Here is a 21478-nt window from a genome sequence, read left to right on the forward strand (position 1 = left end):
TGCTATTGTTTTTATACCAAAGAGGTCCAAGTGCTGGGAATCAGAGTTCATGGGAAGCTGAGAAATGGTCTTGTAATGTGGGGTTTTTCCTCAGGCAAGCACAAAGAACAGTGAAGCCATGTAATTTTCAACTTAGAATGATCTTTTCAGCTCTGTGTAATTAGAATACTTCGGCATCCCTGGAGTAGCACAAACAGCACCATGCTATTTTAATAATTTAAGGGAATAATTAACATTCAGTACAGTAATGCATGGTAACAGTATCTGGGGCTTGGAGTCAGAAGACCAGGATTTCTACCTTCTGACCAGTGGTCGGTCCAGGCCATGAGAATTACTGTTCCTGGCCGATAACAGTAACAGCAAAAGCTGGTTACTGAAGGCTCACTTGGAGGCAGGGAGTAAGCTAAGCACATTCTACACAGGAGCTTCAGTGACCCAGGGGGGACAGGTGTGTTATCAGTGGTATTGTCCTGAGATTTCTGCTGAGCAAATGGAGTCAGACAGGGCCAGTAAGTTGTAAGCACACACAGCTAGCGGTTGGAAAGTTGCTATTGCAGCTTGGGTTGTTTGATGCCAGGACCTTCTCTCCCATTTGCTAATGCTGCCTGCCGCATGGAGTGGCTGTCAGGAGTTTTCAGCTAATGCCCCCTCCACGAGGAACAGACCTCCACGGGGTGGGCACAGTGCTCATTTCATCTGAGTGTACAGTCCGGGCGATGCTTGATGACCCTCCAATCCCACAATTCTAAGTCCTTACAGGAAATTGCTTCCAGGTCTCATATACTGTAGATACTACACTTACATTTCAGGCTCAATATGTACATTCCCTTGAACCTTTATAACAATCCTATAGGGATTTATTAGCTGGTAGAAGTTATTAACTGCCCCATTTTATAAGAGAAGAAGCTGAAGCTCTGAGAACTTGATCATCATAGACAAGGCCACCTGCTATCAGGCTAAAGAGTAATTTGTTATGGTCTCAAAGCCAGTGCCACTGAGACCATGGCCAGGGCCCTGGCAGAGTGATCTCAGAGGGGGACAGTGAAGAATGCTTGCAAGAAGTCCTCTGTCCTGGATGCCCAGGGCAGCTGACCATGAGGCAGACCCGCTGCTCCAATCCTGAGCCAGGTGCCAGGTATTCCTAAGCAGTCACTGCTAAAACCCAGGCCCAGAGGGACTTTCTGCCTTATCCGGAGATAATACAGCCTGGAAAATCAATGTAAATACAGTACTGGGAAATCAGTTTTAATTAAAAGAGATCCCATCATCTTTTACTTTACACCAGCCGACCATCAAATAGAACTAATGGACATGGCCTTAGTTCTTTTGTGTGTGTTCCCCGCCCTTTAAATACTCCACTTTACACATGGTAACCAGGCCTTTGAAAGCACCTCTTCTAGGGCTTCTGAGACTTTCCCTAAGCACCTTCACACTCTCTGCATCTCCAGGTTTGGAAACAACCACTCATCACTCTCATCAACCAACCCAGAGGCCCCCCGAGTTCACTACAACCCTAGAGGGTTTATGAGCTCAGTGGTGGGCAAGGTGCCTAAGCTTCCCCAGAACAGAACCTGCAGCCCTACATCTTTTAGCCTCCTAGGCCAGTTGTTTGCTAGCCTTCCTTCATCATAATGTTATCTATGAACATTTTTGTGACTTTGAAGCCATTATATCCCTTGGAAGTCTTTCAAAAGGAAATTATGAGAACTAGGGAATAACCAGGAAACAGCACTCTGTTTTTTCTGAGTTTTCTGAAGTTGTGACACAGAAATAGCAGTTAGGAAAGCAGTTTTACTGAGTGCTGACATCTGTCAGGCACTGTGATGGGCACTGGTGACCCAAAGGTGACTTTCTCAAGATCCACGGGGTCTCAAGATCCACAGGGGTTTGTGGAGTGGGTTGTTCCTCGCTCCCCACAGGGGTCCTCTGTGGAGGAAACTAGATAGGCAACTTGAAGGACTGTGTTTACATTGCACTCTGTCTTTTAAAAAAACACTTCACAAGTTATCTGTGAAGGAGAAAGGGCACATGAACCATTTGAGGAAATAGATACAGAAAATGTAAATGAGTTCAAGGGCAAATTTGAACCTGGGTCAGAATATTGTTGTATTTTCATCCTGCAGGACCATACTATGACTTCAAAGCAGTTAGTTCTAATGATATGATTAAAGAAATAGAAATCTGCCTTAAGGAAACTCAGTATTGAAATAGAAGTATTCATGTGCATGACAGGGGAGAGGAGGAGAGGGAAGGGAGTGTTTCATTTAAAAATTTTCTTTGCATACAGTGAGATTTCTTTTCATACAGGCTGTTTTAGAAATGCAACCATTTGTCTTTTTCTCCTGATCTTCTGAAGTGGTTCCATTTTTAAAAATTGTGGTAGAAATATGTAGTATGAAATTTACCATCTTAATCATTTGGAGGGACACAGTTTCACAGGTTAAGCAAGCATCTTCCCATGTTGCAGAACAGACCTCCTAGAATTTTTTTTTATCTTGCAGAAGTGAAACTCTACACCCACTCAACACGTACTCTCCACAGCCCCAGCCCTTGAAGCCACCTTTATACTTTTTTTTTCTGTGATTCTGGAGTGCTGGTTTGGTATTCATGAAGTTCCTAAGGTGCTCTTTGTCATGAAAGCATCTTATTTCTCCATCAATTTTGAAAGATAGTTTTGCAGCATACATCAGTCTGGGTTGGAGGCTGTTTTGCTTTAGGGCTTGGAATACATCACTCCAAGCTCTTCTTGCCTCAACCTCTTCTTGCCTCTTTAGGGCTTGGAATACATTCCAAGCTCTTCTTGCTCTTCTTGAGAAGTTTGCTGTGATTCTGATGGGCTTTCCTTTGTATGTGATTTGTTTCTTTTCTTTAACTGCTTGTAGAACTTTGTTCTTCTGTTGGGTTTCTGGAATCTTAACAATTATATGCCTATGTGTAGATTTTTTTGATCAAGGCTATTTGGAGTACTATATGCCTCACGCATCTGTATGTCAAGTTCTTTTCCTCTGCTTGGGAAGTTTTCTGCCAGTACTTCTGTGAACAGTTTTTTTATGTTGTCTGCACTCTCTCCTGTTCTTTCCTTGACTCCAATCAGTCTTACGTTATTCTTCTTTGCATCGTCTACCAGCTGCTGGATTGATTTCTCATGGTCCCTTACAATTTTGAAGCAATTTTTCTTTTCCTGGTCACTAATTGCAATCTTATCTTCTATATCTGAAATTCTGTCCTCACATTGGCTCATTCTGCTGTGTAGACTTTCAGTGGAGTTTTTAATCTCCTGGAAATCTGTTTGCATCTGTTTTATGGATTCCATTTGTTTCCTATGTTGGGATTCCATCATGTTCCTCAGCTCCTCTCTAGATTTATTAATCATGTCTTGCACTATGGGCACAATCTCTGCTGTTATCTGAGAAATTATTTCTGATTTCATTTTTTCCAGATCCTCTTTTGTTGCCAGTTCAGGGAGTCCAGGTGGTTGAGTATTAAAGTGTTCCATCTCATTTCCCTTTGGGGTTGCTGTAGGTGATCTAGAAGTCTGGTTTTGAGACTTGTTTATGTGTTTTCTCATTTCAGTGGGGTGGTGGCAGGGGGTGTGTGTGCCGCTGATGCCTGCACGGCTCACTTCCTCTGCACTGGGAGTAGTGGAACGGCGGCCTGGAAGCCCCTACCTCTGGGCTGGAAGTGGTGGAACAGGGGCCCAGAAGCCCCTTCCTCTGGGCTGGGAGTGGCGGTATGGCAGCTTTCCTCTCCACTGGGCCTGTGATTCTGATTAGTTTAGGTACTTCATATGAGCAGAGTGATATAGTATTTGCCCACCTGTGCCTGGCTTAGTTTGTTCACCATAATGTTCTTGAGGCTATCCCTCTTGTAGCATATAACAGGACTTCCTTCTTTTTAAGGTTGCATTCTGCTGTGTGAATATACCATTTTCTTTATCTACTCATTTGTGTGTGGATGGGCATTTCGATTGCTTCCACCTATTAGCTACTATGAGTGATGCTACTGTGAACATGGGTGTGCAAATATTTCCAGAATGAAATTGCTGGATCAAAAGGTAAATCTATTTACATGTCTAAAGAAACTGTCCTACTGTTTTCCACACTGGCTGCACTGTCTTACATTCACACCAAGAGTGCGTGTTATTGTTTGCATCTAGATGTTCCCCCAAAGCCTCATGAGTTCTTAGGTGGTGATTTTGGGAGGTGACTGGATCATGGTATGGGATGCTCATCACTGGATTAGTGCACTAGATTAGTGTAGCTGGGTATGATGTTGGGAGGTGAAGCCTGGTGGAAAGAGGTGGGTCACTGTGGGGGTGGCCTGGAAGAGGAAGAGCCCTCCTTCTCCCTTGATCATTTCTGTCTCCTGCTGCCATGCCATGAGCTCTTTCTCCCCCTCTGCCATTACTCCTTGCCTTGGAACCAGCTGACTATGGACTGCAACCTCTACAAACTATGAGCTAAAAGAAACCTCTCCTCCTTCAACTTGTTGGTGCCAGGTATTTTGTCCCAGTAATGAGAAAGTACCTAAGACAGTGCACAAAGGCTCTGACTTTGATCCTAGCCAATATTTGTTATTTTCTGTTCTTTTGATAATGACCATCCAGACGGATGTGAAGTGACATTTCATTGTGGTTTTGGTGTTCATTTCCTAATAATTAGTGATGGTGAGCACCTTTTCTTGTGCTGGAGAAATGTCTATTCAAGTACTTTGCTTATTTTAAAAATAGGGTTATTTTTTGTGGTTGTTAAGTTGTAGAAGTTCCTTATATATCTTGCATTTGAACCTCTTATCAGACATATGATTTACAATTACTCTCTCCTGTTCTGTAGATATCTTGTCACTCTGTTGATTGTCCTCTGATTCATAGGTTTTTAAATTTTTTGTTTGTTTGTTTTTGTTTTTGGTACCGGGGATTGAACTCGGGTCCTTGTGCCTGCACAACAGGCGGCGAAACCACTGAGCTAAATCCCCGGTGATAGGTTTTTAAATTTGATATCATCCCATGTGTCTATTCATTTGTTGTTATTGCCTTGCCTTTGGTGTCATATCCAAGAAATCATTGCCAACTTCAGTATCCTAAAGCTTCTCTCCTATGTTTTCTTCTAGAAGTTTAATAGTTTTAAATCTTACATTTAGGTCTTCAATCAACTTTTGAGTTATTTTTTGAATATGTTGTAAGGTAAAGATCCAACTTCATTCTTTAGCCAGGTGGATATTCAGTTTTTCCAAAAGCATTTATTGAAGAGACTACCCTTTCCCTGTTGTGTAGTTTTTGTACTTGGTCAAAAACCATTGGCCAAATGTACAAGAGTTTATTTCCAGGCTCTCTGTTCTGCCCCATTGTTCTTATATCCATTTTTCTTATTGTTGCTTTGTAGTATGTTAGGTATGCCAGTTAATTTTGATTGGATCAAAATATTCATGGAGAGGTGATTAGATTTAGCCTCATTAATGGATTCATCCACTGATTGGTTCACAGTTGAATGGGCTGTCAGGAGGTGGGGCCTAGTTGTAGGAACCGGGTCATAAAGATGTGATCTCAGGGACTGTATCTTGTCCCTGGCCCATTTTTTTTGGCTCTTCCCCTGCTCTTTGTTTCCCAAATGCCATGAGTTGAGCAGCTTTCCCCCACCATGCCCTTCTGCAATGAAAATTTTGCCTTGGAGCCAGAAGATCATGGACTGAAACCTGTAAAACCAGGAGACAGAATAGCCCTCTCCTTGTTTAAGACGTGGGTGTCAGGTATTTTTGTCTCAGCAATGGAAAGGTAACTGATAAGTTATACAGTCAGGAAGTGTGAAGCCTACAACTTTGTTCTTCTTTTTCAAGATTGTTTTGGCTATTTAGGATCTCTTGAGATTCCGTGTGACATTTAGGATAAATTATTTTTTATTTTTTACTTTTTTAGAAATGTATCTATTTCTTAAACAGGATTACTTAGGCCAAATTACTCAACCTCTTTGCATTTCATTCGTGTGAGCTGCAATATAAAAATAAGTTACCTCTTAAAGTTCTTGTAAGGATGAACTGAGTACCACATTCATATTAACTTTTATTGTTACTATCATCATGACAGTAATAGTCCCTTGTATATTATCTTTTATATTAAATAATATTGTATATTGTATAATCTTGTATATTATATAATCTTCTATATTAATCCCTTGTATATTATCTTGTGTTCAGGCAGAAATTTTATTTACTACCAAAATGCATTCTATACTTAGTGAAAATACAGTAAACTTATGGATTCACCAAAGGCCTACCAATCAAGGGAGTCCTAATCAGTACTCTCAGAGCCTCTATTTGAGGAGCCCAGTGCTTCCGTCTGTGGAGTAGCTACTTTTACCGCCCCATGTTGCTGCTCACAGGACAACTTCTAGAGAGGAGGTGGCACGAGATGAAGGAGGAACAAAGTTTCACAAGCCCACCAGACCTAGGTCCATATCTGGGTTCAGTCCTTTGGCTGTGTGAAACCAGGAAGATTACTTCATGTGTTGGTCTGGGATTTTTGAAAGGTCTTCTTTAATTAAATCTTTTATTTTGAGATGATTTAAGACATCCAGTTGTAAGGAACAACATATAGAAACCCCATATACTTTTTACCTAGTTTCACCCAATAATAACATTTTGCAGAACTGTAGTACAAAATTAGAACTGAATGTTCATGTTGATAAACTCAAGATTCAGAACTGCTTCATCACCACAAGCCTCTCTCTTGTCACCCTTCTCCTCCACCCAACCTGGGCTGTGCACGTCTTGAGTACACATGTACACTTTTCTGGTGAACACCATGTATTGGAATGGCTGGACTGGATGGTGAATGTTTAGCTTTCTAAAGTACTCCCATTCGCATTTCTAGTGGCTCTATTTTTTTGCATTCCCATCAGCAATATGTGAGAGTTTTGGCTGTTCTACATCTTTGTAAGCACTTGGTGTTGTCAACATTTTTTATAGTGATAAATATACATAACATGAAGTTTACCTCCTTCACCATTTCTAAGTATACAGTTCAGTGGTATTAAGTGATTTCACACTGTTGTACAGCTGCTACCATCATCCATCTCCTGATTTCTCATCACCATGTAAAACTAAAACTCTGCACATATATATTAAAGAATAATTCTCCATTTCCTCCATTCCCAGCCTCTGGCAATCAGCATTCTACTTTCTCCTTGAATTTCACTATTTTAGGCACCTCATATAAGTGGACTCATACAGCATTTGCCCTTTTGTGATTGTCCCATTTCACTTAGCATAACATTCTCTAGCTTCACCTGTTCACCCAAGGTACACACAAGCAGCTGGTGTCAGAATTTATTTCCTTTGTAAGGCTGCATCATATTCCATTGTATATACCACCGCATTTTGTTTATGCATTCTTTTATCAGTGGACCCTTGGGTTACTTCCTCCTTTTAGCCATTGTGATTAATGTTGCTACAGACACAGGTAGTAATCTGTTTGAGAGCCTGTTTTCACTTCTTTTGTATATATTCAGAACTGGAATTGCTGGATCACATGGTTAATCTATTTTTAATTTTTTGAAGAGACTGCCATCCTGTCTTCCACACAGCTCCACCATTTTATATTCCCAGCAACAGTACATAGGAGGGTTCCATTTTCTCCATATCCTTGCCAACACTTGTTATTTTCCATATTTTATTTTAGTATATTATGTAATTTATTTTTTGAAGTGCTGGAGATTGAACCCAGGACCTCTACCACTAAACTACATCCCTAGATCTTTTTTTTTTTTTTAATTTTTGAGACAAGTTCTCAGCGAGTTGCTCGGGCTTGTCTGGTACTTACAATCCTCCTGCCTCAGCCTCTCAAGTAGCTGAGACTGCTGGTGCATCACCATGCCTGGCTGTTTATTTTTATAGTAACCATCCTAATGGGTGGTGATATCTCATTGTGGTTTTGATTTGTGGTCTGGGACCTTATTTGCCAACTATGGAAGTCACATCAGCTTGTTTAAGCAGGAAGGTATTTATTAAGGGATATTAAATAACTTGTGAAACCCCAGGAGGGTCAGAGAGCCAGATTTGGAGTCTACACAGCCAGAAACAATACCAAAACTTCTCTGCAATACCTCTTCAGCCAGACTTCAGCACTGCCGATGCTGGACACAACATACAAGACTGCATCAGTCCTACCCGGAAGCCCAGACTCCTGTCCACCATCCAAGACAGAGAAGTGGGTTCGGGACAGGACCTGGTTCCTCATGATGCTGCTTTCCTCTGAGATGTGTATAAGGAAGTCTGGTGGAAACTCGGAGAGGCTGCACTCTGGCTTCCACTGTGCCAGGAAAGGGAGCTTGGGTCTCCACCTTGGAGAGACAGATTGGCAAGGGGAATTTACTCTAAGAGGAAATATTTGCCAAGACACACACAGCATGAGAATTGGCTGTTTCCCCCACCTATTTATAAATAGCAATCATAACTGCTACTTCACTGACTTGTTTTGAAGGTGAAATGAGGTCCCTTGTGCAAATTGACCCACAGTGCCTGACACAGAGCATGTGCCAATGTTATCCTTTTGCTTCCCCTCACAGAACATAAGTAACCCTTCCCGGTAGGACATAAGGCTCTTGTGCAGGTGGCTGTATCATACAATTTTAGGACACTCGGAAAAGCTCTGTGATGTCCTGATGTCCTAATAAAGTTCCATGTTATTACTTTAGCCTAAGTTCTGATCTTTGGAAATTTCAGAGTGATATTTTAGGCTCTAAATTACCTGTTAATATAGGGCCATAACTTGCACCGAAAAGAGCTGCACTCCTTTGGACCGTAAGAGGTCCGAGACCACATCCTGTCTCCTTATAACTGTAGGATCCTGAGCAACTGTGTACCTTCTCTAGGCTTCTCTCTTCTGGTGAAAGGAGGATGCAGGCACAAATCACGGCCTAGCTCTGAGCTGTCACATGGCTGGAAATGACAGCTCTTGGGGGCAGATTCTGCTGTGGACTGAAAGGAGGAGAGGGCAGGAATGCCCCTGGCCCTTGAAGCAGCTGGAGTAGCTGGGGCCATAGGTATGCGCCACTGCTCCCAGCTTTATAGTCTTTAATTTACCATAAGGGCTACATTTCATTTTGCTATGTGTGACAGAAACACTTGAAGAATAGGGCCGGGGATTTAGCTCAGTGGTTTTGCCGCCAGCTGTGCAAGCGCAAGGACCTGAGTTCGATCCCCGGTACCAAAAAAAAAAAAAAAAAAGAAAATACTGGCTGGTACATAGGTATGTAATACAAAATTTTGAATAAAAATGCTAGTTCTTGCACTAGGAGAGCACTGCAGTGCATTGTTCACTCATTTCCTTAGTTGCATCCAAAGAAGAATATTCGGAAATTTGTAGGATAATTAAGTTGGAACATTCATCCTCTAACCAAAATCTCATAAGGCATAAACTCACAGGAAAATGATTCTTTGCTCTTCTTTTCACTCAAGAATTATATTAATGGAGATTATTTATTGAACAATTATTTCAGGAATAACTATTTATTGAATAACTATAATTAATTTTGTGCTCAGTGAGGATACTGACTTCATTTCACTCAGTTCTGCATCGTCTAGCTCTGGCTTCTTTCCGTCCTTCAGAGCCAGCCTTATTCTCCACCTTGGAGGTACCAGAGGCAGCCAGTGGCTCTTGCTCCTCCAGGGGGAAGACCTGCACTTACCGCCTGTCCTCCACACTCTGGAGGGATGGGCTGTGGCAGTGAGGCAGCAGCATTCCTCGGAGTCAGAGCCCCAGCAGCGTGGGTCTCCTCGGAGCCAAGGTTCTAGGAACCCCTGTGCCCCTCCAACCCTACTAGAGACTGTTACTTCCCACACTTGTTACTCAAGTTACCTTAGTGTTCTATTTTTTTTTCCAGTCCTCCAATTATGTCACAATTTCCTATATTAAAACACTTAGTATGGTTCCTGTTTTCCTGCCTAGACTGGTTTTATTTAACTCAATATATTTAGAAAGTATATTTACACTACTTTCTTCATTTACTGAAAGTTGACAGCTACCTGAAATTTATTTACATTTTACAGAGAATAGATTCTATGAGCCAAGGAAAAATTTTCTTAAGAGTTATATCTATCAATGAGTTACTCTATTATTGTCTCACGGTGTTCATTTTATTGTAGTTTGATACAAGAAACATTTACTAAGTATATTGTTCTCAAGTGTCAGGCACTCTTAGGTCTTAGGCATGCAAATGGGTCATTGCATCTTTTTAAAAAAAATTAGTACATTTTGCAGTACCATCTTGATTACATTTATTGTTGAGAGCTGGTACATGTACACAACACATCTGAATTCTTTTTTTACTTCCTCTTACTCCTTATTAAGGGAGAAAAAGAAACAACTACTTAATATCTAGGTTACAGTAGCTATGACAGAGGGTGTCCAAGAAGTTGTGGCATCCTGGAAAAGGAGATTTTGAAATTGGGCTTTACGAAAGTTAAGTGGACATTGTTCTGTTTCACAAACCACAAATGGAGAAATAATTACCTACTTAACACCTTGACAAGTCGAAGCCTTATAGAGAGAACTTGCATGTCAAATGGCCGGGCTGCCCTGGCAGGTGCTCAACGACCCACAGAGACCTCTGGTTCTCTCTCGTCCTTTAGTCATCGTAAGTAATCACAGGGAAGCAACCAATCCAGGAAGATTTAGATTTGAGAAACATGACCAGGATGAAGTCATATGCTCCAAATTAAGCATGTTTAAACTGTGCTAAATCTTCTATTTATAAAATTACTGCAGGAAGAAATGCGTGGCTAGTGGCTATCATAATGATTAAATAAACTATGTCACTCACATGTGGTGAGTAGTTCTGTTTTTCAAAGCTTCACCAAATGGTGGTTTATAGCTGTAATGCACATCTGTTGCTTCTATCACCCTAGTGTCCACTTCTATCTATTAAAAGCCCAGCATCCATTCCCTCCTGCTATGGGTATCTGTTTCGGTAGGACATCCTTCAGGATGCCTCACCCTCCCCGTGGCCAAGGGATAACCAAGGCCAGGCAAGCATTCTCTGTCCTAGGAATCTAAATTTTGCACAAAAGTATGGTGCAGACATCTTGGAGGGGATTCTGAGGTCCTAAAGGAATAGATCTTTTCTGAGATAGTTCTTTCAGCTTTATCAATTACAACAAAAATCAGCCCAAGAACCCTAATACAATAGCTTGGTTTTCAATTATTTCTGATACAACTTACTCTGCCTTCATTCCCACCTTTGTTTCCAAATACCGTTTCCCTTAGCGATACGGACTAGTTTAAAGGCTTTCTTTGGTATTTGATGTGTACTTGATAGGTCTCTGTTTAAATAATCATAAAGGGACTATTTGGATTTAGACAAATAGACCTGGGATGGATCTCAACTTTCCAATTAACTTAATGTGTGTGATGGCTATGGATGGTGCCAATTCGATCTCCCTTCAGGAACATGCCGTGGAAAATGAGTTAACCTTCAGAACGCACCTCAACACGGGCCAAGCTCTCCTAGGCTGATCCCAGCTAGCGACTTCAGTTCTGCGTGGACGCAAAAGCAGAGCCATTCTTCTCCACCACAGGAATCCTCAAATTAGCAGTCTTTGCTCCGAAGCGCCCCCACTGGACTTTCCTATCAAATCCTCTTCCTCTTTGCCGCATTTCACAGGCGTCAGATCTCAAGTCTTCCCACTTACTCCTGTTCACCATCCCTTTCACTTTTCATACAAGGTGTTTTCCCCAAATAAATCGCTCACATTTCTAATTCCATTTTGATGTCTGCTTCTGCAGAACCCAATCTCTAAACAAGGTGATGAGTGTGGTAATGACTAAGCTCTTTAAGAAACAGGAACCCCCCTATTTAAATCATAAAATTGTCAAAATTATTCCCACAAGTGCAGCCTTGGCACAGATTCTTTTTTTGGTACCGGGGATCAAACTTGGGACCTTGGGCTTGAAAGGCAGGAGGTAGCGCCACTGAGTTAAACCCCCAGCCCCACAGATTCTTTTTAATATATATTTTTATTAAAGTGTAAGTACATATAGAAAAATGTATAAATCATGAATATACAACTTCTATCACAAAATGAGAAGGAATGGAACATTTCCAGCACTGTAAAGCATCTCTTCATGACTTCAATCACTATTCCTCATTTTTTCTCAAAGATAACCACTACTGTAGTTTCTAACGCCATAGCCTGTCTGTTTTTGAATTCATGTAAATGAAATACAGCATGCTTTTAATGTCTGGAGTCTTTATGTGGAATATTATACTTTTGGGGACTGAAATTCATGTTGTGGGTAAGAATCATCCTTTTTGAAATGCTGTACAGTATTGTGGTAATGACTGTATCACAAGCTATTTATCCTTCCTAGCATTGATGGATGCTTGAGTTGTATCCAATTTTTGGCAACTATGAACAGTCCTGTATGATTCTGGGTGAATCTGTATTTTGTGTGTAAATCTACAATTGGAATTGCTGTATCATGGGATATATGTATATTTAGCTTTTGGGTTGCCTGCCTTTTTGAAAAACAATTTGCAATTTTTATATTTTCTGGGTAAGTTTTCTTGAATATATGTAACACAATTCTTTTCCCATTCTGTGCTTGTATTTTCATTCTTGAAAACATCTTTGGGTAAAGAGAGGATCTTTTTTTTTTTTTCCTTGTTGCATGCTTCCTTTCCAGTCTGGATACTTTCTTTTTAGAGGATCTTAATTTTAATGAAGTCCATTTTACCAACCTTCTTATCTATTAAAAAAAGCTTAATATCTTGTTTAAGAAATCTTTGTGCACACTAAATTCATTAAGATAGTTTCTTTTAAAAGTGTTTTTTATTTGAAATTTACAATCCATCTAGTATCTACATTTGCATAATGTGGGGCAAGTCAAGATTCATTTGATTTTCCATTATTGTTTTTGATAATTTTTTTTGAGACAGGGTCTATGTAGCCCAGGCTGGTCTTGAACTCACTGCAATCCTCCTGCCTCAGCCTCCCACATGTTGGATTACAGATGTGCACCACCATGCCCAACCATTTTCAATAAAATTTCATTATAATTTATTAAAAACTTTCTTTTCCTTCACTGCAGTACACCTTAGATATGAGATGACTGAGTATTGGTCTGTTTATGAACTCTTAATTCGATTTCACTGATTTGTCTATCTTTATATCAATGTCATACTATACTAACTGCCATGGCATTGTAGTAATCCTTGAAATCTAGTAGCCTGACTCTCAGAGTTTTCTTCAAGAGTGCCTTGACTATCGCTGGCCAGTTGCATTTATTTAATTTTAGAATCAATGTGTCAAGATTCAGATAACTTTTTTTTTTGGTACTGGGGATTGATCTCGGGACCTTATGCTTTCAAGGCAAGCAGCGGAGCCACTGAGTTAAATCCCTGGCAGATAACTTTGAACCTCAGGAGCACAACACGTGATCATCCACTATAATTATGTTGCAATTTTTATTACACTTACATTTATTGTCCTCACCATTATGCCATTCAGCCACTGGTTGTGGTTTTTCTTTTCTGCACATTTGGCTTTCCTGGAGCTAGTAATTGGCATTTGATTTAAATTTTAAATTTGTTTCTGCTCATCACTAGCTGAACCAAGGGGTCATGGAAAACATCTCCACCCATGTCCGCTCAGAAGCAGTGGGCTGTTCATGGGAGCTCAGACTCGCTTGCTTTCAGTTTTCTGCCTCGGGGCCTACTCTGCCACCTGCACCTCCTTAGCCCATATGCAAACTGCCCCATGTTCAAGAGACAATGCCCTTGGGAGCAATTCAAGCAGTACAAGGTGAGTCTGTTGAATGCTTGAGCCCCTTGTCTTTCAGGAGGCAATCCTGGGAGTTACCACACAGCTTCTTGGAGGGTGTTCACCCTGAGTAGTGTGGACAGAGTGAATGAACAGAGCTGGAATCAAACTTCCATGGTTTGCACAGCAATGACCTCAAGAATGACCCCTTATGTTGACTTTTCTCCTTTCCCTCTTAGTATCACAAGTACCTCACTCCTGTTTTCTAGAATCTCTAAAATGAATTAACCCACATGTGTCTCGGGCTTTGATTTAGGAGGATTCTTTCTGTTGGTTGTTGAATTAAGTTACTAAAATAAAATACATCAGGTATTTTATTTAAAAACATATATCCAGGGTATCCTAATGTGTCTTGATATAGTCTCTGTCCTTTGGTGTACAGTCAATGTCTCAGATATCCTGTCACCATCACTGGGGGATTTCCTTTATCTCTAGTCTGTGCTGAGTGCCGTTTTCTGCACCCCACCTCTTCATCTTACTCAGCTTATTCCCTTTTTTTTTTGGTACCGGACATCAAGCTCGGGTCCTTGTGCTTGCACAGCAGAAGCACATCCTCTAGGAGCTTCTTGAGAGGATATGAGATACATTTTTTTGAGACCTAATATGACTGAAATTCTTCATTTTACCCTTACCTTCAGAAGGCACACTTTTTTTTTTTTTGATAACGGGGATTGAACTTCGGTCTTTGCACTTGTGAGGCAGGTGACAGAACCACTGAGCTAAATCCTTGGCCCTGGAAGGCAGACTTTTAGGTCTGAAATTTCTATTAGAAGTATGAAGGCACTGCTTCTGTTGAAATCTGAAGATACCCTGATTTTTATTTCTAGTGTTGCATCCTGCCCTTGTTCTTTGCCCTGTGTCCTTGAACTTTCACAATGATGTGTTTCAGTATAGGTCTTTTTCTTTCAGCACTCTTTCAAACTAGAATCTGATGTTCTTCAGCACTGGAAAAAAGCCTTGAAGTATGCCACTGATTTCTTCTGTTTGCTCTGCTCTTTAGTTTTGGATGTCTGGGAGAGGCTGTTGGGCCTCCTGTACTGTTAATTTTCTTAGCTTTTATTTTTCAGTATTTCCATTTATTTGTCACTTTGTCTTATTTTTCTGAGATTTCCTCAACTTCTAAACCTTCTGATTGAATAATTCATATTCTTTCTAAGAGCTTTTTTGTTTTGTTTTCTAAAAGCTCTTACTGTTTTTGCTGGGTGTGGTGGCACATGCCTATTAGCTCAGCTATCTGGGAGACTGAGGCAAGATTACAAGTTTAAGGACAGCCTGGAAAACTTAGCAAGATGCTGACTCAAGTGAGAAAAAAAAAGGGCTGAAGATGTAGCTCAGTGTGTACAGTGCCCCTGGGTTTGATCCCCAGTACCTCAAAAGAAAGAAAAAAGAAAGAGTATTCTGTTCTTGATTCACGATTGCAACATCTTCCTGAAGGTATTTTTTTTCTGACATTTCCTTTACCCTGATAGTCTGTTTCCTCTAAAAGCTTTTACAACTCTTGGTTACTGGCTCATTTTTAATAGCACAGGACTAAAAGACTGACTGCGAGCTCTGGATGTGTGGTGAGCGGGCCAGCTACATTGATTTTCACTCCAGTGTTATCTAGCCGGCAGTTTAGCCAGGATGTCTCTGATGTCAGAATTTTAATTAGTCTTTTCTTGCACTGGCCAGATTTCACAAGAAGACTCTTCCACTCTTGTTAGGATGACAGCCAGGATTTAGTCAGAAAAGGTTGTTGGTCTTTGTATCCATCATGTAAATTTTCCCCATTTTGAGAGTGTACCCTCTGCCACACAATATCCACTATCCCTCAGTCTAGAAGATCCATTTGACATATTCCAAATGAACAACCACACGCTTACTGATACCACAGCATACACACAGTTTAAAAGAACAAATACTGTATGTTTTACTTGTGAAACATTTTATTGCTTGCATATTTCATGGTGAAATGAACAGAGTCAGAAGACTCACAGTCTGGGTCAAACACTAACTTGCTGCATGGATTAGATATGTTGCTTAAACTTGCTGAACCCTTATTTCCTCATCTGAAAATTGGAGATAATAATACTTATTTTACAGAACTGCTGAAGACTGAATGAGATGGTTAAACTTTTCTGCTCAAGTAACTGGTCAGAATAATCTTATATTTGCTACTGTAATCTGTTTTGTATCATCTCAATGCTGTTATTAATAAATGCATTAAGACAAGTACCAATGTTAACACTTTTTGAATCTAATAATAGCAAAAGAAAAAGCACAAAAAATGGCCCTGTCCTTTATTTTTAGAATACTGGTTTTTACAATACTCATTTATATTATCGCCACTGGAATTCACTTTCATTAAAAGTTTTTTTCTTAAACCTACTCAAAATGAATACCTACATATATGAAAACCCCGAGATTACATGTATAACTGCATGACAGTTTCCCCTCTGGCACAGTGTAAGTAAAATATATAACACGGGCAGTTAAATATTCTTCTTCCCTACATTAGGGATAATAATATATATGAAGATTAATTTCTTATGCATTATCCCTAATGTAAAAAACCCCCACAGGAATAGTATACTATCTGTCAAAAATACATACACATGGTAGTCACACTTAGACATAGATACCACTTCTAAAGATATTTTTCAACCATCATCAATATTCTCTGTATGACCCCTTAGCAACCATGTGTAGTTGAAAACATAAAACTCCCCTTTAAGGCAATTCTGCATGAAATTGTATTATAAAATACTTCTGTTAAATGAAATTGCATGTGTTGAATCCCCCTGACACACTGCCTTTAATCCCAAAGTACTACTCTGAAAAGGTAAACAAAATTTTTATACATTATAAAAAAATTTAAGCTGCGTTGCAACCTTCCTTTGCTAAAAGTTAAGATACATTACACCACTCCACCAAGAGATTAATAAATAAGGATTAAATATTCTATTTTACAAAAACATACAGAATGGCCAATGTAAAAGAGAAAGGCTTGTTTGAAAATTTCTTTATCAAATTATGTTCATTAAGAAGGAACATGACATGGTATAAAATGATCAAATGATCACTAAATTTATCTCATGAATTATCTAAAAATATCATGGCACCCTTAGTACAAACATTATTTTCTTAAAAAAAGAGTTTCCTACAGGACTATTCATCTCATAGCTTTTATTAAGCAAACTTGATATAACCACCACACAGTGGCAAGAGATAGACTAGCTGTTTCCAGCTACAGAAAATACTGAATTCTATCCTAACGTACAGATCATTTGAGATATAACCCATGAGAGTTAAAGCAAATCATAGTGCAGTCTGTATTGAATTTCTTAAAGTATTTCTGCTTTCATTAGATTTATATTCATTTTCCTGTCATTTGAGATCAGTTTCTGTTGCTCAGTAACTATTTTCATGTCCAGCCAAGATGTAGAGATTGCTGTGTGCGGTAGGATTTTCTGTTGGCCTACTTTCCAAAACGACAACCCTGCAATTAAACCAAAAAAAAAAAAAAAAAAAAAAGCTTTAACAGTAAAACCAGGTTTCATGCTTCAAATATTAACAAACTGAAAATGAATAGCACTGTTCACATTCTCTTAAGATTACAAAAAGAACATAGTTATACAAACTAGTTTGTACTTTATAGCTTAAAAATACAACTGGTTAAGAATTAATGACTATATAAAGTAGTGAAATATTTTAAAAGCAGTGTGAAGGGTGGGTGTGGTGGTGCACACCTATGGTCCCAGCTGAGAGGCAGGGTCACTTGGGCAGGACTTCAAGAGTAGTCTGGGCAACATAGCGAGACTTTGTTTCAAAAAACAAAACAGTTAAAAAAAGTATGAAATGAGGCTCCTCTCTTTTATTCTTGGAACAAAGGAAGAGAAGAAATCAATTGAAGGACTGATGGAAAAATATCAACCAAGTGCAGTATCACAACATTTTAATTGGCAAGAAGGGTTTCAGAACAATATAAAAAATAATTTACCCATGCAGAGAAGAAATTCTAGAGGGGGATGTGAGGCAATATTGCATACATATTTTATATTTCTCTGGTGTACAGATTGTCCATACCTATCATGTTATCTTACAATGAAAGCAATAAATAAATATATATATTTGTATTATGCACAGAAAAGGGAAAAATAAAATTACCTATAATGCAACTGACCAGAGTTAATCACTATTAATATTTTGACATCCTTACCTCTTTTTCCCTATACACAAATACTTGTGTTAAACAACAACAAAAATTTTAACCTTTAAAATTAACATAAAATAAAAATGTGTTTAAGATATATATATCTATATCTATATCTCTATATATCTATATCTATATCTATATCTCAAAATCAAGGAGATGTCCAAGTAGGTAGATAAGCAAAACAAGACAATGAACTCAATGATCTAAAATAACCTTTTAAAATATTTTTTAAAGAGCAAATAGTAGTAGAGAGTAGTGAGACAAGACAAGGAAGGGAGAAGGAAGGAACAGTCAGGGAAGAGAAGGTGCCGCCAAATAAGCGCCTGAGAGGAAAGGCTTCCAACATGAACTGCCCTCAAGCACAGTTCTGTCACTGCAGTGCTGTCTGCACCAGGACCCCTGGTCACCTGCCATTCACCTGTCACCTCTTCCTGCGGAACAGTCTTCCATTCTAGTTCCAGAGCATTCACCAGGGGGTTTCATATTCATTCCTCCTTTCCATTTTTGTGCTGCACTAGTTACCAGGTTGCCATGCTTTGTGGGCTTACCTTTTCTACTCACTAAGGCAGTCATCATTTTTCAAAAGTTCTTTTTCTCCTTCTAAAATTCTTTTCAAAACTTTTAAGGCCATGCTGTATTCTCCTGCCCTGCTTCCTCAAGCATCTAATATTTAAGCAGTGACAGTAAACTCAAGACCTGAGATGCCCCATCCACGTCTCAGAACCAGTGCATACTACTGTAGCCAATCTCGCTGCAGAAACAACTTGTGGTGAGAAAGCAGGCAGGAATGGGTATTTTTTTTTTTTTTGTATATCCTTTTTTTTTATTTTTGGTGCCGGGGATCGAACTTGGGTCCTTGCGCTTGCAAAGCAGGCGGCAGAACCACTGAGCTAAATCCACGACCCTTTTTGGTACATTTTAGGTGTACAATATAATGACATTGATCATTGGAGATATGTGCCTTTACATAAACCATCTTGGTTCTTATTTTTTCCCTCTTCCCCTGCCCTCCCTTCAACCCCTCCATCCCTCCCTATTTACAAAGACTTTGTTTCCATTTTTTCATTTTTGCATATTAATTTCAAGGAATGGGTATTTTATTAGTCACAGAGGTAGACTTTGGAGAACAAAAGCTACCATTTTTTCCCCTTAAGATGGCCTAATTTTGAGACTTATTTTGTGTACAGAGAGAATACATACAAGATAGTTCCTAATTTTGATAAACCTCAGAGACCGAGCCAGCATTTTCTGATATAAAAGCAAATAATGGGAGGTACGTATTTATAACAGTTAATAGAAGGGAATAGACCTGGAAAGATGGTGGAGATAAAGGGGCCAGAAATATCTGTCGTGGTTTTGGGACATAAACATCTATTTACACATTTTGTCTTGGTTGAATGTAATTGTCTTTGGAACCATGATCTTCACACTGAAAAAAGATTACTAACTTGATTACTACTAAAATATTACCCTCTCAAAACAGATATGGAGAAATTTCTCTAAGTTGATAAAACCTTTAATAGTATTGACTGAAACACAAGTATAGGCTGATAGTATAATTAAGAGTACAATTTGAACTCTTTAGATAATTAAAATAACAAACTATTACCTGTCTGATCCTAATAAGCGGAAAACTCTTGTTTCATCTGAAATCTCCTGGGTAACCTATGGAAGAAAATACCTATCAGTAACACCTTAGCTCCCGTCTTATTAAATAATAATTTAAAAATTATTTAGAGCAGTTACTAAACGCAGTGAATAATTTCTGACAGACTCAATTCCTCAAATGAAATAAACTTCAATGTTTCTCTGTTGACTATTAGTAGAAATGAATCAACACTCATGGAGCATCTGGTATGGGCAGGGCACTTTCCTTAGAAGAACAATGTGCAATAGGTACTGTAATTCCCCTATTATTGAAGAGGAATCTAAGAATCAGAGAGGTTAAGCAACTTGCTCAAAGTCATATGACTGGTGGACCCAAGATCTACCTTCTCTACTTCTCAATGAGAGGTCTGAGGTGGCACCTGGCGCCTATCCCATTCATTTCAGTACAGCTGTGTGTGCACTCCCAAGCACCAGTTACACATCAGCCCACACTAGGGCATTCTATTCCTCAGCCACGCACAAGTACAGTGATAGAGTGTAGAGAGTTTGGGGTTAACTCGTAACCAGGACGGGACAGTAGCCAGTGCATAACTGCTCCAACGTCCCCACCATCACATGAGTCAATTCCTGTATCATTCCTAAGTGTTCCTGCTGGACTAGGCGATCCACAGTGGGAACTGGTTTATGAATGTGCTTTTTGTTCACTATTTTTTTGGTGGTACTGGGGATTGAACCCAGAGCCTTCACACTGAGTTACAGCCCCAGCCCTTTTTTGAGACAGGGTCTCACTAAATCACTTAATTGCTCAGGCTGGGCTTTGACTTCAGGAGTGCTGTGATGGACAGGTATCAAAGGCACCACACCTGACTTTTACAGACTTTTTTGCTCCTCTTCATTTTACATTCCTGATCCTATCACTGTGTTCTGGAATCTACTCCCCAAAAAACTAACTGCACCTGAGTCCTTATCATGGGTCTGCTTTTGGAGGAACCCTAACTGTGGAAATCAAATTTAAGTATAAAAATAGTCCTTTAACAGGAGTATGCAGTTTAGCTGGGAAAGGAGAATTAATGTGAATCAGAAAACAAGTTAGGTGTTATATTACATGGAGCTAATTTTCACAGTTTAAATTCAGGGATGCTCTAGTCATTGTGGACTGGAGTGTCTGAATATTATTTTGTGAAAGGGGCCAAAGCTTCAGCTAGGCCCAAGTTGAAGGAAGAGAACATAAACAGCAAGATACAATAAAAGTAGGCAGGTTAGGGGGCTAAGGGTGTAGCTCAATGGTAGAGTGCTTGACTAGCATGTAGGAGGCCCTGGGTTCCATTCCTAGCAACACACACACACACACACACACACACACACACACACACACACATGTACATAGTTAGGAAATCAGGTTTTGTATTTGATATGGTGAAAAACAGGTTTTCTTTAGATTTCTAACCACAGGAATGAAGTAATAATAGCCTTTAAGGACAATCTTGTAGCATTAAGTAGGACTACAGATGTTATCAAATGTAGGGACCTGGTGACATTTAGTGGTATAGGTCAGTAACTAGATGAACTGAAATATTCAAAGACAGTTAGTTTATGTCATTTTCTCCTGGAAGCATTCTAATTCTGCATACATATAAGAGGTGGAAATATTTACTTACACGTAATCAAGAGTGTGGATAAAACAAAAGGTAAATTCAAACAGAAGAAGATTCTGAGCTCTAAGGTAAGTCCAAATTTTTTTTTGTTTTGGTACCGGGGATCGAACTCGGGTCCTTGTGCTTGCGAGGCAGGCACCAGAACCACTGAGCTAAATCCCCAGCCCAGTAAGTCCAAAAATGGATGAGGTCATAGTCTAGAAAATTA

General features: G+C 39.5%; 1 protein-coding gene across 2 annotated transcripts in view; it reads right to left on the minus strand.

The window, feature by feature from the left end:
• Positions 1-15717: 15717 nt before the first annotated feature.
• Map4k5 (mitogen-activated protein kinase kinase kinase kinase 5) overlaps positions 15718-21478 on the minus strand; it is a 96891-nt gene continuing 91130 nt past the window's right edge. For both annotated transcript variants that reach the window (XM_087208085.1, XM_087208084.1), the window contains exons 31-32: positions 19617-19672; positions 15718-17290 (exon numbers count right to left, since the gene is read on the minus strand). In XM_087208085.1, the coding sequence (XP_087064211.1) occupies positions 17203-17290; positions 19617-19672 (144 nt within the window). In that variant the 3' untranslated portion in view covers positions 15718-17202. The remainder of the gene's footprint in view (positions 17291-19616; positions 19673-21478) is intronic.

Source organism: Heterocephalus glaber, unplaced genomic scaffold (assembly GCF_053883595.1).
Source record: "Heterocephalus glaber isolate CG9 unplaced genomic scaffold, H.glaber_assembly_v1.0 deba00000901, whole genome shotgun sequence".
Taxonomy (NCBI): domain Eukaryota; kingdom Metazoa; phylum Chordata; class Mammalia; order Rodentia; family Bathyergidae; genus Heterocephalus; species Heterocephalus glaber.